The following is a 12,430-nucleotide window of genomic DNA, read 5'->3' as shown; positions in this document are numbered from 1 at the left end:
TGATGTGCGCTAATGAGGCTGCAGTGATGGCCACTGATAGGCTGCACTGATGAACACTGATAGGTGGCACTGATGGGCACGATGAGGAGGCACTGGTAGGTGGCACTGATGGGCATTGACAGGTATCACTGATGGGCACTGAAAGGCAGCACTGATACATGGCACTGATATATGGCACTGATAGGCAGGATTGACTGGCACTGATGGGCGGCACTGACTGGCACTGTTAGGTGGCACTGACTGGCACTGATAGGCGGCACTGATAGGCACTAATAGGTGCCACTGATCCGCACTGATAGGTGGCACTGACTGGCACTGATAGGTGGTACTGATTGGCAGCACTGATAGGTGGCACTGATGGGCATTGACAGGCATCACTGATGGGCACTGAAAGGCAGCACTGATACATGACACTGATAGGCGGCACTGACTGGCACTAATAGGTGGCACTGATTGACAGCACTGTTAGGTGGCGCTGATTGGCATTGATAGGGGGCACTGACTGGCACTGATGGGTGACACTGAAAGGCAGCTCAGATGGGCACTGATATGTGGCATTGATGTGCACTGGTATGCACTGATATGTGGCACTGATGGGCACTGGCATGTGGCACTGATGGACACTGACAGGTGGCACTGCTGGGGCTACACTGATCATCAGTGCCCTGATGTTCAGTGTACATGTCCCCTCCGCAGAAAGCCGATTACCGGCTCTCCTCTCCTCTGTCAGCGTGACAGCTCGAGAGGAGAGAAATGCCAATAACCGGCATTTCTCTGTTTACATGTGATCAGCTGTGATTGGACACAGCTGATCACATGACCGAGCCAACATCTTCGGCTCTTTCCGTGATCGGTGATCCGCTGTGTCCGAGGGACACAGTGCACCGCCGATCGCCGCGCGCTCCCTGAGAAAGAATGGGAGGACGTCATATGAGCCAATCACGGCAAGTGATGTATTCTATTAATGAATACAGAGCCTGCTCGGATTGGCTGCGTCAGAGAGGCGGGCTGATGATGTCACAACTTCAGCCAATCTGAGCAGGCTCTGTATTCATTAATAGAATACATCACTCGCCGTGATTGGCTCAGCGCGGTATACTGTATGTAGCTGAAGCTACCGTACAGTATTACCGCACATCCAGTGGGCTGACATTCTATACCCCACGTATAAGACGACCCCCAATTGTTGGGGTATGTTTTTAAGTATAAAAAGTCGTCTTATATGCCGGAAAATACGGCAATTAAATCAACCACTTGAAAACTGTTGTGCAAAACCCCCTTCCTTTTCAGGACATTTTCCAGTTTTCAAGACTAATATTTTGACTGACATACTGTCTTGTAACACCTGTTCCCAACTAAATTTTATTTCTTTTTTTTATTATACAGATAGTGCTGTAGTGTATAAGCTTTAGTTTATAATATTTAGACTATGTGAAAGTTAGTCTGTACATAAAAACTAACAGTCCTAAAACCTTAAAATAAGTGAATATCAAATAAACTATTATATGCAATCACCCCTTGTGCAAAAAATTACATAAATTGCCAAAAAATACACAATGTTCAACAATCCCTGTATAATATGTAAATACATAATTAATAATATTATGTTATTATAATACATCCATTACACATATTGTAACTAATGAGGTGGTGGTGTATTTCAACATAAAAACAAACATTCATCTTTAATTTTTATATTGAGATTCCAAGAGACTTGCTGTCAGAGCTCTAGAAAGGGGTTAAAGCTCAAGAGGGAAGAAAGAGAGGAATCAAAGGAAGAAGGAGAAGCAGGGTGGGGATGAGGGAGAAGAAAGGAAGGGGAAAATGAGGGTTAAAGGTGTTAGGTGGAAGGGGAAGAGGGGAGGAAGGGGAAAGAGGAGAACAAAACTTTACACCCACCTATGCTAACTTATACATGGGTTGGTTGAAAGAACGTCATTAGAGATAGCAATATTTTTTTTTTACTATACACACTAAAATGCTAAAAGTATTTTAATGGTATCCCAGTCTTAATTTGTAGGGTTCAATATTGAGTTGGCCCACCCTTTGCAGCTACAACTCTTCTGGGAAGGCTGTCCAGAAGGTTTGTCTATGGGAATGTTTGACCATTCTTCCAGAAGAGCTTTTGTGAGGTCAGGCACTGATGTCAGAGAAGAAGGCCTGGCTCGCAGTCTCTGCTCTAATTCATCCCAAAGGTGTTCTATCGGGTTGAGGTCAGGGCCAGTCATGTTCCTCCACCCCACACTCTCTCATCCATGTGTTTATGGATCTTGCTTCGTGCACTGGTGCGCTATCACGTACCTGGAGAAGACTGGAATGTTATGGAGGACACTCTTGCACCTCCTGCCCAACATTCCTCAAGGTGGAGACAGAGAGTGTGAGGGCAAAGAGTGGCACGAGTAGCTGGCTGGTGGTGTCCACTCCGTTGGTGAGTAGAACAGGTAGTCTCAGTCCTCAGAATGGGATGCAGGAGCAGCTTGGCACCAGAGCAGAAGATGAAGCAGGACCAGGGGACAGGCAGCATACAGCCATCAGCAGTGACCAGGCAGCAAGGGCCCAAATCAACAGGCAGTGCAAGTCCAGGAGGCAGGCCAAGGTCAGGAACAGCTGGGCAAAGCGGTACAGAAACAGTAGGAAAAGATAAGTTCTGTATAGAGGCCGAGATCAGAGTAATCAGGTAAACATAGTTTAAGCAGGAGCAGAAGCGAAGTCATAGAGCAAGTCGGGTAAGCATGTACAGCGGATCAGGTCACAGGAACAAGCTGAAGACCATTCAACAACTGCTCATAATTAGAGATGAGCGAATTATTCAAAAATTCGATTCGGCTGATTCGCCGAATTTGCGGAAGAAATTCGATTTGATGCGAATTTATTCGTTGCGAATTTAACTTATTAAAAGGGTTTCTAGGCTTCAGAGAGCCTTTATATTAGTGCAGAACACTGTACCTTTAATTTAAATGCCCTTGGAGTCTGCTGGGGAAGAGAAATAATACTGTCAGTCAGTATGACATGCAGATGAGTGCCGTCGATCTTAGAATCACCGCACACTTCACTCATTTGGGCAGTCACGGGGCACGACGAAGAAGAAGAAGAAGAAGAAGAAGAATGAGAAGAAGAAGAAGAAGAAGAATGAAAAGAAGAAGAAGAAGAAGAATGAAAAGAAGAAGAAGAATGAAAAGAAGAAGAAGAAGAATGAAAAGAAGAATGAAAAGAAGAAGAAGAAGAATGAAAAGAAGAAGAATGAAAAGAAGAAGAAGAATGAAAAGAAGAAGAATGAAAAGAAGAATGAAAAGAAGAAGAAGAATGAAAAGAAGAAGAAGAAGAATGAAAAGAAGAGGAAGAAGAAGAATGAAAAGAAGAATGAGAAGAAGAATGAAAAGAAGAATGAGAAGAATGAAAAGAAGAAGAATGAAAAGAAGAAGAAGAATGAAAAGAAGAATGAAAAGAAGAATGAAAAGAAGGAGAAGAAGAATGAAAAGGAGAAGAAGAAGTAGAAGAATGAAAAGAAGAAGAATGAAAAGAAGAATGAAAAGAAGAAGAAGAAGAATGAAAAGAAGAAGAAGAATGAAAAGAAGAATGAAAAGAAGAAGAAGAATGAAAAGAAGAATGAAAAGAAGAAGAAGAAGAAGAATGAAAAGAAGAAGAAGAAGAAGAATGAAAAGAAGAAGAAGAAGAAGAATGAAAAGAAGAGGAAGAAGAATGAAAAGAAGAATGAAAAGAAGAATGAAAAGAAGAATGAGAAGAAGAATGAAAAGAAGAAGAAGAATGAAAAGAAGAAGAATTCCAGTACAGCAAAAAGTGTATCTGCAGAGAGCTCCGCTATTTCTGACAGTTCTCTGACAGTTCCTTCACATTTACAGCGGTTGAAACATTGTATCTATTTGTTTCTGAATAAAAACATCTGTATCCTAAATGGAAACAAATAGATACAATGTTTCAACCGCTGTAAATGTGAAGGAACTGTCAGAGAACTGTCAGAAATAGCGGAGCTCTCTATAGGGACACTTTTTGCCGGCTGTAGAAGGGATGAAAATCGGCCGATCGGGAAAAATTCGATTCGTGCATCCGAAGTTTGCTAATTTTCGGATTCGGTGCGAATCTAATTTTTCCTAATATTCGAAACGAATTCCACTTCGCCAAGTTCGATTCGCTCATCTCTACTCATAATGACAGACCAGTTTAAATAGGCCATTGGGTGCCAAGTGAGTACGCTAATTGGAATGCGCGTAAACCCATTTGCATGTGCGCACTGGAACAGCACATCTTTTGCTTCTTTGCTCAGAAGTATGAGCTTGTGAGCAATGCATACGAATATGAGCATAAGTTTGTACTAGTGTTCAGGTGCTAGGAATTTGGGTTCCCTTACATGCCTAGTCATGTTTGAACAGGAAGGGGCCATGAAATTGTCCAAAATGTCTTGGTATGCTGACACCTCAAAAATTCCCTTCACTGGAATTAAGGGACCAAGCCCAACCTCAGAAAAACAACTCACACCATAATCCCTCCTCTACCAAACTTCACACTTATCACAGTGCAGTCAGGCAAGTACCACTCTCCTGGGAACCGCCAAACCCAGACATGTCCATCGGATTGCCAGACAGAGAAGCATAATTCATCACTCCAGAGAACATGGACACACACACACAATGTTCTAAAGTTTATTTCAGACATGGTTATAATATCAAGTGCCACAAGCAAACAATACAAGATAAAACAATTACCTAAACATAATATATGTTTAGGCATGCAATGCTTGTCAGTACAATATGTGGGAAATGTTGAGGTATAAATTATGAATTGCATTTCTATTATTATGATAGAGCCCAGCTTCAGTTAACTTTTGTGTTCCTGTTTCCTCCAATCCCTCTCTCCTCCCCCCAAGTTTTCTGCTCAGCCACCTGAATTACTTCTATTTCGACGCCATCAGCCCAGAGGACAAAATGTAAAAAAACCCTTTTGTTTATTTTCAAATAAAACAAAGCAGCTGGGAGCTGTCTTTGATCAGAAATTTGAATAGCATTTTTTTTTCTTTGCAAAAGTGCTAGGCTTTATATATCATACAGATGCTCCGCGTTGTATGCAGATTAAAAGGATAAGTTCACCTTTTGGACAAAAATAATAAATGCAAATTTTTTTGCAGGTAAAAAATGTGCATTTATTATTTTTGTCCAAAGGAGCCTGGAAAACATTGCACCAGCGATCAATAGATTGCTGACGCCATGCAGACCTGTCAGAATATCTGCTTGCTGTACAGGATGTGCAAGCAAGCAGGTATTCTGAAAGGAAGCTTAAGTAAACTACCACGGTGCTCCACAGCGCTGTGGTAGTTCATTGAAAACTACAAGCCCACAGCTGCTAAGGCTGTCAGGACTTGCAGTTCATTAATTCACGGAAGTCTGTTAATGAATGACGTGGCCATGTGGGCGGAGCCCTGCACTGCCTTGCTGTTCTCAAATTTGACAGATAGTACAGGGAAACTTCTCCCCGTACTATCTGTCACAGGGAGGGGGGGTGGCAGGTGTGGCTGCAGCTATGGGAACATGTTACATATCCCACCCTAAAAACAAATGGAACATGTAACATGTTCCAAAGGTGAACTTATCCTTATAGAGCATCCCCCAGGCAGGTTATTTAAATGAATTGTACATGTTTAATATTTCACTTTAAGCATGATTAAAATAACTTCTCTCCACTAAACACAATTTTGTAGAAATTGTTTTGCTTAGGTACATGTCCCCAGCGTAGTTCCCAGCATCCTAGCCCAGTTGTTTCACAATCCCTTACCTATTAACTCAGAAAATGCCAGTTACTTATTTCTAAAATTTGGCTTCTTGAGGTAATCCCTCGCATGGGGGTTGGATTCAGCATTCGAACTTCAGTAAAGTTCCCCGAACCCACCCTAAACCAAACTCATGTACATTTGACTCGTAACTACTTATGATCTATAGGGTTTTATAGGAAACACTGACTTTAATGATATAAGCTGTATCTCAGAAATTTATTTATTTGAGGTACTTATATAGCGCCGTCAACTTACACAGCGCTTTACATATATATTGTACATTCACATCAGTCCCTAACCCTCAAAGGGCATACAATCTAAGGTCCCTAACTCACATTCATATACAAGGGCCAATTTAGACAGGATCCAATTAACCTACCAGCATGTCTTTGGAGTGTGGGAGGAAACCGGAGTGCCCGGAGGAAACCCACGCAGGCACATGGAGAACATGCAAACTCCAGGCAGGAGATGTCATGGCTGGGATTCCAACAACCCTAGTACTGCCAGGTGGAAGTGCTAACCATTTAGCCACTGTGCCGCCCAGAAAAAATTATATGTACAGTTGCAAGAAAAAGTATGTGAACCCCTTGGGATTACGTGGAGTTTTGCATGAATTGGGCATAAAATGTGCTCTGAACGTCATCTAAGTCACAACAATAGAAGAACACAGTCTACTGAACATAATACTACACAAACATTAGATGTTGCCATGGTTTAATTGCACATAACATGTAAACATTCACAGTGCAGGGAGGAAAAAGTATGTGAGGCCCTAGCTTAATGACTTCTCCCAGAGCTAATTGGAGCCAGGAGTGAGCCAACCTTGACTCCAATCAGTGTGATGATATTGGATGTGTTGCTGACAGCTGTCCTGCCCTTAAAAAACACACACATGTTTTGGGTTTACTGGTTTCAAGAAGCACTGTCTGATGTGAACCATGCCTCGCAGAAAAGAGCTCTCACAAGTCCTACGATCAAGAATTGTTGACTCGCATGAAGCTGGAAAGGGTTACAAAAGTATCTTCAAAAGCCTTGATGTTCATGTGTCCACGGTAAGACAGACTGTCTACAAATCGAGAAAGTTTAGCACTGTTGCTACTCTCCCTAGGCGTGGTCATCCTGTAAAAATGACTGCAAGAGCACAGCGCAGAATTCTGCATGAGGTAAAGAAGAATCCCAGAGTGTCAGCTAAAGACCTACAGAAATCTCTGGCACATGCTAACATTTTTGTTGACATGTCTACAATAAGGAAAACATTAAACAAGAATGGAGTACATGGGAGGACACCATGGAGGAAGCCATTGCTGCCCAAAAAGAATATTGCAGCACGTTTGAAGTTTGCAAAAGAGAACCTGGATGTTCCACAGCACTACTGGCAAAATATACTGTGGACAGATGAAACCAAGATTGAGTTGTTTGAGAAGAACACACAACACTATGTGTGGAGAAAAAAAGGCACAGCACACCAACATCAAAACCTCATCCCCACTGTAAAACATGGTGGAGGGAGCATCATGGTTTGGGGCTGCTTTGCTGCCTCAGGGCCTGGACGGATTGTTGTCATTGATGGGAAAATGAATTCCAGAGTTTATCAAGACATTTTGCAGGAAAACGTACGACCATCTGTCCGCCAACTGAAGCTCCGCAGAGGATGGGTGATGCAACAGGACAATGACCCAAAGCATACAAGTAATTCAACAAAACAATGGCTGCAACAGCACAGAATACGCCTTCTGGAGTGGCCCAGTCAGAGTCCTGACCTCAACCCGATTGAAATGCTGTGGCATGACCTTAAGAGAGCGATTCACACCAGACATCCCAAGAATATTGCTACACTGAAACAGTTTTGTGAAGAGGAGTGGTTCAAAATTACTCCAGATCGTTGTGCAGGTCTGATCTGCAACTACAGGAAACGTTTGGTTGAGGTTATTGCTGCCAAAGGAGGGTCAACCAGTTATTAAGTCCAAAGGTTCACATACTTTTTCCTCCCTGCACTGTGAATGTTTACATGTTATGTGCAATTAAACCATGGCAACATCTAATGTTTGTGTAGTATTATGTTCAGCAGACTGTGTTCTTCTATTGTTGTGACTTAGATGACGTTCAGAGCACATTTTATGCTCAATTCATGTAAAACTCCACATAATCCCAAGGGGTTCACATACTTTTTCTTGCAACTGTATATCACTGCTCATTTTTTTAACTTTTAAATTTTTTTTCCTTGCAGAATAAGGAGCCTGAAAACATTACACAAGATCAATGCATAGAGCTGGGAGGACTTCTAAAGGGCAACAGCTGTGAATATGTTCCAGATGTCTTTCTTATGTCTGCCATCCTATTTTTTGGTACATTTGTATGTACAACTTCATTAAAAAGCTTCCAAACAAGCAGATATTTATCTGCCACGGTATGTAATAAAGCCCAATAAAACTTAAGTGAATAGAAATTGTTTCAAGCAGTTGCAAAGGATAATTTTTGTTTCTAAAATAATAAACATGTTATACTTACAGTGGGGCAAAAAAGTATTTAGTCAGCCACCAACTGTGCAAGTTCTCCCACTTAAAAAGATGAGAGAGGCCTGTAATTGGCATCATAGGTAGACCTCAACTATGAGAGACAAAATGAGAAAAAAAATCCAGACAATCACATTGGCTGATTTGGAAAGAATTTATTTGCAAATTATGGTGGAAAATAAGTATTTGGTCAATATCAAAAGTTCATCTCAATACTTTGTTATATATCCTTTGTTGGCAATGACAGAGGTCAAACGTTTCCTGTAAGTCTTCACAAGGTTGGCACACACTGTTGCTGGTATGTTGGCCCATTCCTCCATGCACATCCTCTCTCATCTTTTTAAGTGGGAGAACTTGCACAATTGGTGGCTGACTAAATACTTTTTTGCCCCACTGTACCTGCAATGGAATTACACAGAGCAGCCCCAAATTTCCTATTCAAGGGTCACCTACTGTCACTCTAGGTGGCGCCTCTGCTTTGTGAGCCGCCATAACAAGACTACATTTACAGACAAAAGTATTTTTAATGTATGTGACTGTAAATATATAAATATGTGTGCAATGGGCCTGATTTACAAAATGGAAATGCAAAAGAAAATTTGCTATGAAGATAACTGGCATTCTTTTTTCATGGGTTTACTTGGGCACAAAATCCCTTAACTGGTCTGCTAAAGTACACATATATCCTCAGTGCATACTGTATGTTGTGGTCCCTGTTTGCGGTGTGCTTTAAAACTCAAAATAATGTTTTTGTGCAGAAAAGGTGAATATGTGTGTTTCATGTTTGCTCACTAAGGTATGAAAGATTCCCGTGATAAAACAGGAGTAGCCACCAAAAAATGTACACAATGCTTTTGAAAAGCTTTTGCAAATGATGTAGCAATGGTATGATTTTTTTAACATTATATTGTCAAGCAGTATGAAATCATATATGCTTTCTTGTCATGACCAAAGCATATATATATATATATAAGCACATGCTTGCGGTGTTACCCCCATATAACCCATCTTTGGCCTTTATTGTTTTATACACTCAACTCCAATTATGCCATTATGTATTTCACGCATTGTTCCTGCATAAGCACGTAAATGCAAAATAACTAACAGATGTAGATCGCCTCAAAAACTGTTCAGAAAATTCCTTTATTAATTTCAGATATGCATCCAGTTATCTGGTATACATTTCAGATGCTGGAAAGAGTGTTGTTTAGTTGGTTAAGCCTAGTACACATGGGCCGATGGCATCGGCTGGTTCAATAGAAACCAGCCAACATTCGGATTGTATGTATACCAGTCGGCCATTCAGCCAGACTTCTAGAAAGGGGGCTGCCCCCCCCCCCAGCAGAACACAATAGCACAGCAGGGGAGATCACTGTACTGACATTGGATAGTTAGTACAGCGGCACCTCCTGAGATGTCAGGTTTTTTTTTTTCGTTCAGCCCGCTGGGTTGAACTAAAAAAAAAAATAGTAATGTATACCAGGCTTTAGTGACAAAGTACTTTGTAAGTGAATTAGCTGCACAGATGCAGTCGTGTGTATTTCCACATGCATTGTGCATACAAAGCATGTGATATTACAGCATGATTGGATTGTTTAACCTCCATTCTGAGCACAGTGATGAGATAGTATATTTACATATTTTTAGTTAATTAGGCCCAATGCTTCAAAGACATACATTCAGGAAAGATTGTTTTTATTAAGTTTCTTCTAAAACTTTGTTAGTGAACCTGTTCGCTGATGCAATGCTTTACAGCAGTGATTCTCAACCTGTGGGTCGCGACCCCTTTGGGGGTCGAACGACCCTTTCACAGGGGTCCCCTAAGACCATCAGAAAACACATATTTCCGATGTGTAAAGAGCAGCTACTGTGTAGAAAGCAGCTGCTGTGTTGAAAGCAGCAGTATTGGAGGCAAAACGACACTCATGAATTATAATTACTGGGTAAATAATTTTATGGTTGGGGGTCACCACAACATGAGGAACTGTATTAAAGGGTCGCGGCATTAGGAAGGATGAGAACCACTGCTTTACAGGCTCCTGCAACCAAAAATAATAAATGCACATTTTTTTTACTTGGAAAAAAATGTGCATTTATTATTTTTGGTCAAAAGATGAACTTATCCTTTAACTTTTTCATGAGGTACTGCAACTAGCCCTCAAAAAATTCAAAAAAATTTATTGCTACCTATGAAAATTATCAAAGACCACCTTAAGACTGCATGCAAACTAGCATTTTTTAAAAGGTCAAAAAAGGCAAGAAAAAAAACGCTGGATGAGAAACACTGATAATATCATTTTTGTGCCAGCTTGTAGTAGCATTTTTTTCCAGAAAAAAATGGAAATTTTCTGAAAATTTAAAAAAAAATCATTATGGAGTAGTCTCACAAATTAAAATTCTGTTACACTGCAAATTGCGGCTTTGCTGTCAGCAGAAATTGCATTGTGAAAATGTTTCCAAACTCTAGATCAGGGGTTTTTTTCCTTTGAGGAACTCTTGGCAAAAAGTCTAACATCTCAGGGAACCCCTGAAATAATTTTCATATGTACAGTACAGATCACAGAACATTAATGTGATCAGCAAGCTGTAGATATAACAATTCTTCTTCGAGCATTAAACAATAGGATAAATATTAAAATGTACCTCCTTAATGTGAAATTTGTGCTTGCTTTTCTTTGCCCTGATGCTCAATTCTGGGTCAAACTTGAGATAAACAGTGTACAGGAGGTCAGCAGGGCAGAGCACATGGGATTCAGGAGGGAAATGTATAGGGGGGCCAGAAGAGCTCAGCACCGTACAGGGGTGCCAGGAGGGAACAGTACAGGGGGGCAGGAGAGAACAGTACTGGGAGAGCAGCAGGAAACCGTATAGGAGGCCAGAAGAGCTCAGCAAAGTACAGGGGGGCTAGGAGTGAACAGTATGGGAGCAGGAGGGAAAAGTATAGGGGGGCCAGGAGAGAAGAGTAGAGGAGAGCCAAGAAAGAATAGTATAGGGGGGCCAGGAGCGCACAGTACATCACAGGGGGCCAGGAGGAAACAGAACTGTATGGTACAATACTGGGGTCTGTAGTGGTTTTCCTCATGTAGGAAAGCTGCAGATCGTATCTGGCACACTGATCCCCACCCACCCTGCTCTCTCGTCCTTTCCAAGTGATGTCACACGCAGGCACTTGGGACAGATAGGAGGAGAGGGCCATCTGGGATCGACGCAGGACAGTGATGCAAGTTGCTTCCCTCTGCAGCTTGACTGTCAGCTATGTGGGGATCCGATCTACTCGTCTTCTGTATGTGATGGATGGGTAGATCGTGGCAGAACTCTGGTTGAGAAACACTGCTCTAGATGTTGGTCTCACCATTTTACTTAGAGGAGGAAAAGAAAAAACAACTCCATTGCAGCATATGTATGGGTTAGTCCCACCATCTCTTCTCCTATAGGACCCCACTCCCATAAATCTTTGCTCCTCGCCAGAGGCCATGTTCCTTTTTTGTCCTCCTCCTATGGACTTAGTGAAAGTCTTACCTGGTTCCCGCATACAAGATTGTCCGTGACCAAGGCCCGGCAAGCCTCTCTGGGAGATGTAACGTGACGTGCCGCTTGTCAGTTCTAGCTAAAGGCAAGTTATTGGATGTGGCAGATGGATGCAGTGCCAGGAGTGGTGGAGCTGTGGTCCACTGTAAAGGCCAGTACCTGCTCCCTCCTGCCCCCCCCCCCCCGGTGGTCAGCTCGGATGTGCAACTGCCTCCTTGTGGCCAGCCCCTGTGCAGTAGGTGGACAGATGGCTTTAGCCCCTTGATCCCCCACTGGTGCTTTTCTGTGGCTTTTAACTATCTCCCCTTCTGTGGCTTTTTTTAATCTCTCTCAGTCCTTCTAGGTCTGATTGCCACTATACAGCACACAATGATGGAAGTGCGTCTATGTCTCAGCGCCATCATTTGTCCTCTAAATCTGGACACCACAGGTCTCCTTCCAGCTCCAGGAATCATCAAAGAAGCTCTTGCTCCTCCTCCAGGCATCGCATTAGGGGCACTCCAGCCGCTCCAATAGGAAAACTTGCTGGGGGTGTGATTCTCAGGTTCTTGAGGATAGGTCATTATGTGACTCCTGTTTTGCACGGGCGACTGGCGAGAGAGAGCAC

The 12,430-nt window shown here is 42.2% G+C and overlaps 1 protein-coding gene across 1 annotated transcript in view; it reads left to right on the top strand.

The window, feature by feature from the left end:
- LOC149455100 (electrogenic sodium bicarbonate cotransporter 1-like) overlaps positions 1-12,430 on the top strand; it is a 619,577-nt gene that overhangs the window by 536,882 nt on the left and 70,265 nt on the right. The window contains exon 14 of the mRNA XM_089686634.1: positions 8,010-8,189. Coding sequence (XP_089542760.1) covers positions 8,010-8,189 — 180 coding nt within the window. The remainder of the gene's footprint in view (positions 1-8,009; positions 8,190-12,430) is intronic.

This window comes from Staurois parvus, unplaced genomic scaffold, assembly GCF_062004578.1.
Source record: "Staurois parvus isolate SC_StPar_1 unplaced genomic scaffold, SC_StPar_1.0 ptg000403l, whole genome shotgun sequence".
NCBI classification, from domain to species: Eukaryota; Metazoa; Chordata; class Amphibia; order Anura; family Ranidae; genus Staurois; species Staurois parvus.
Note: the sequence above shows the minus strand (reverse complement) of the source record. Positions and strands in the feature narration are given on the sequence as shown.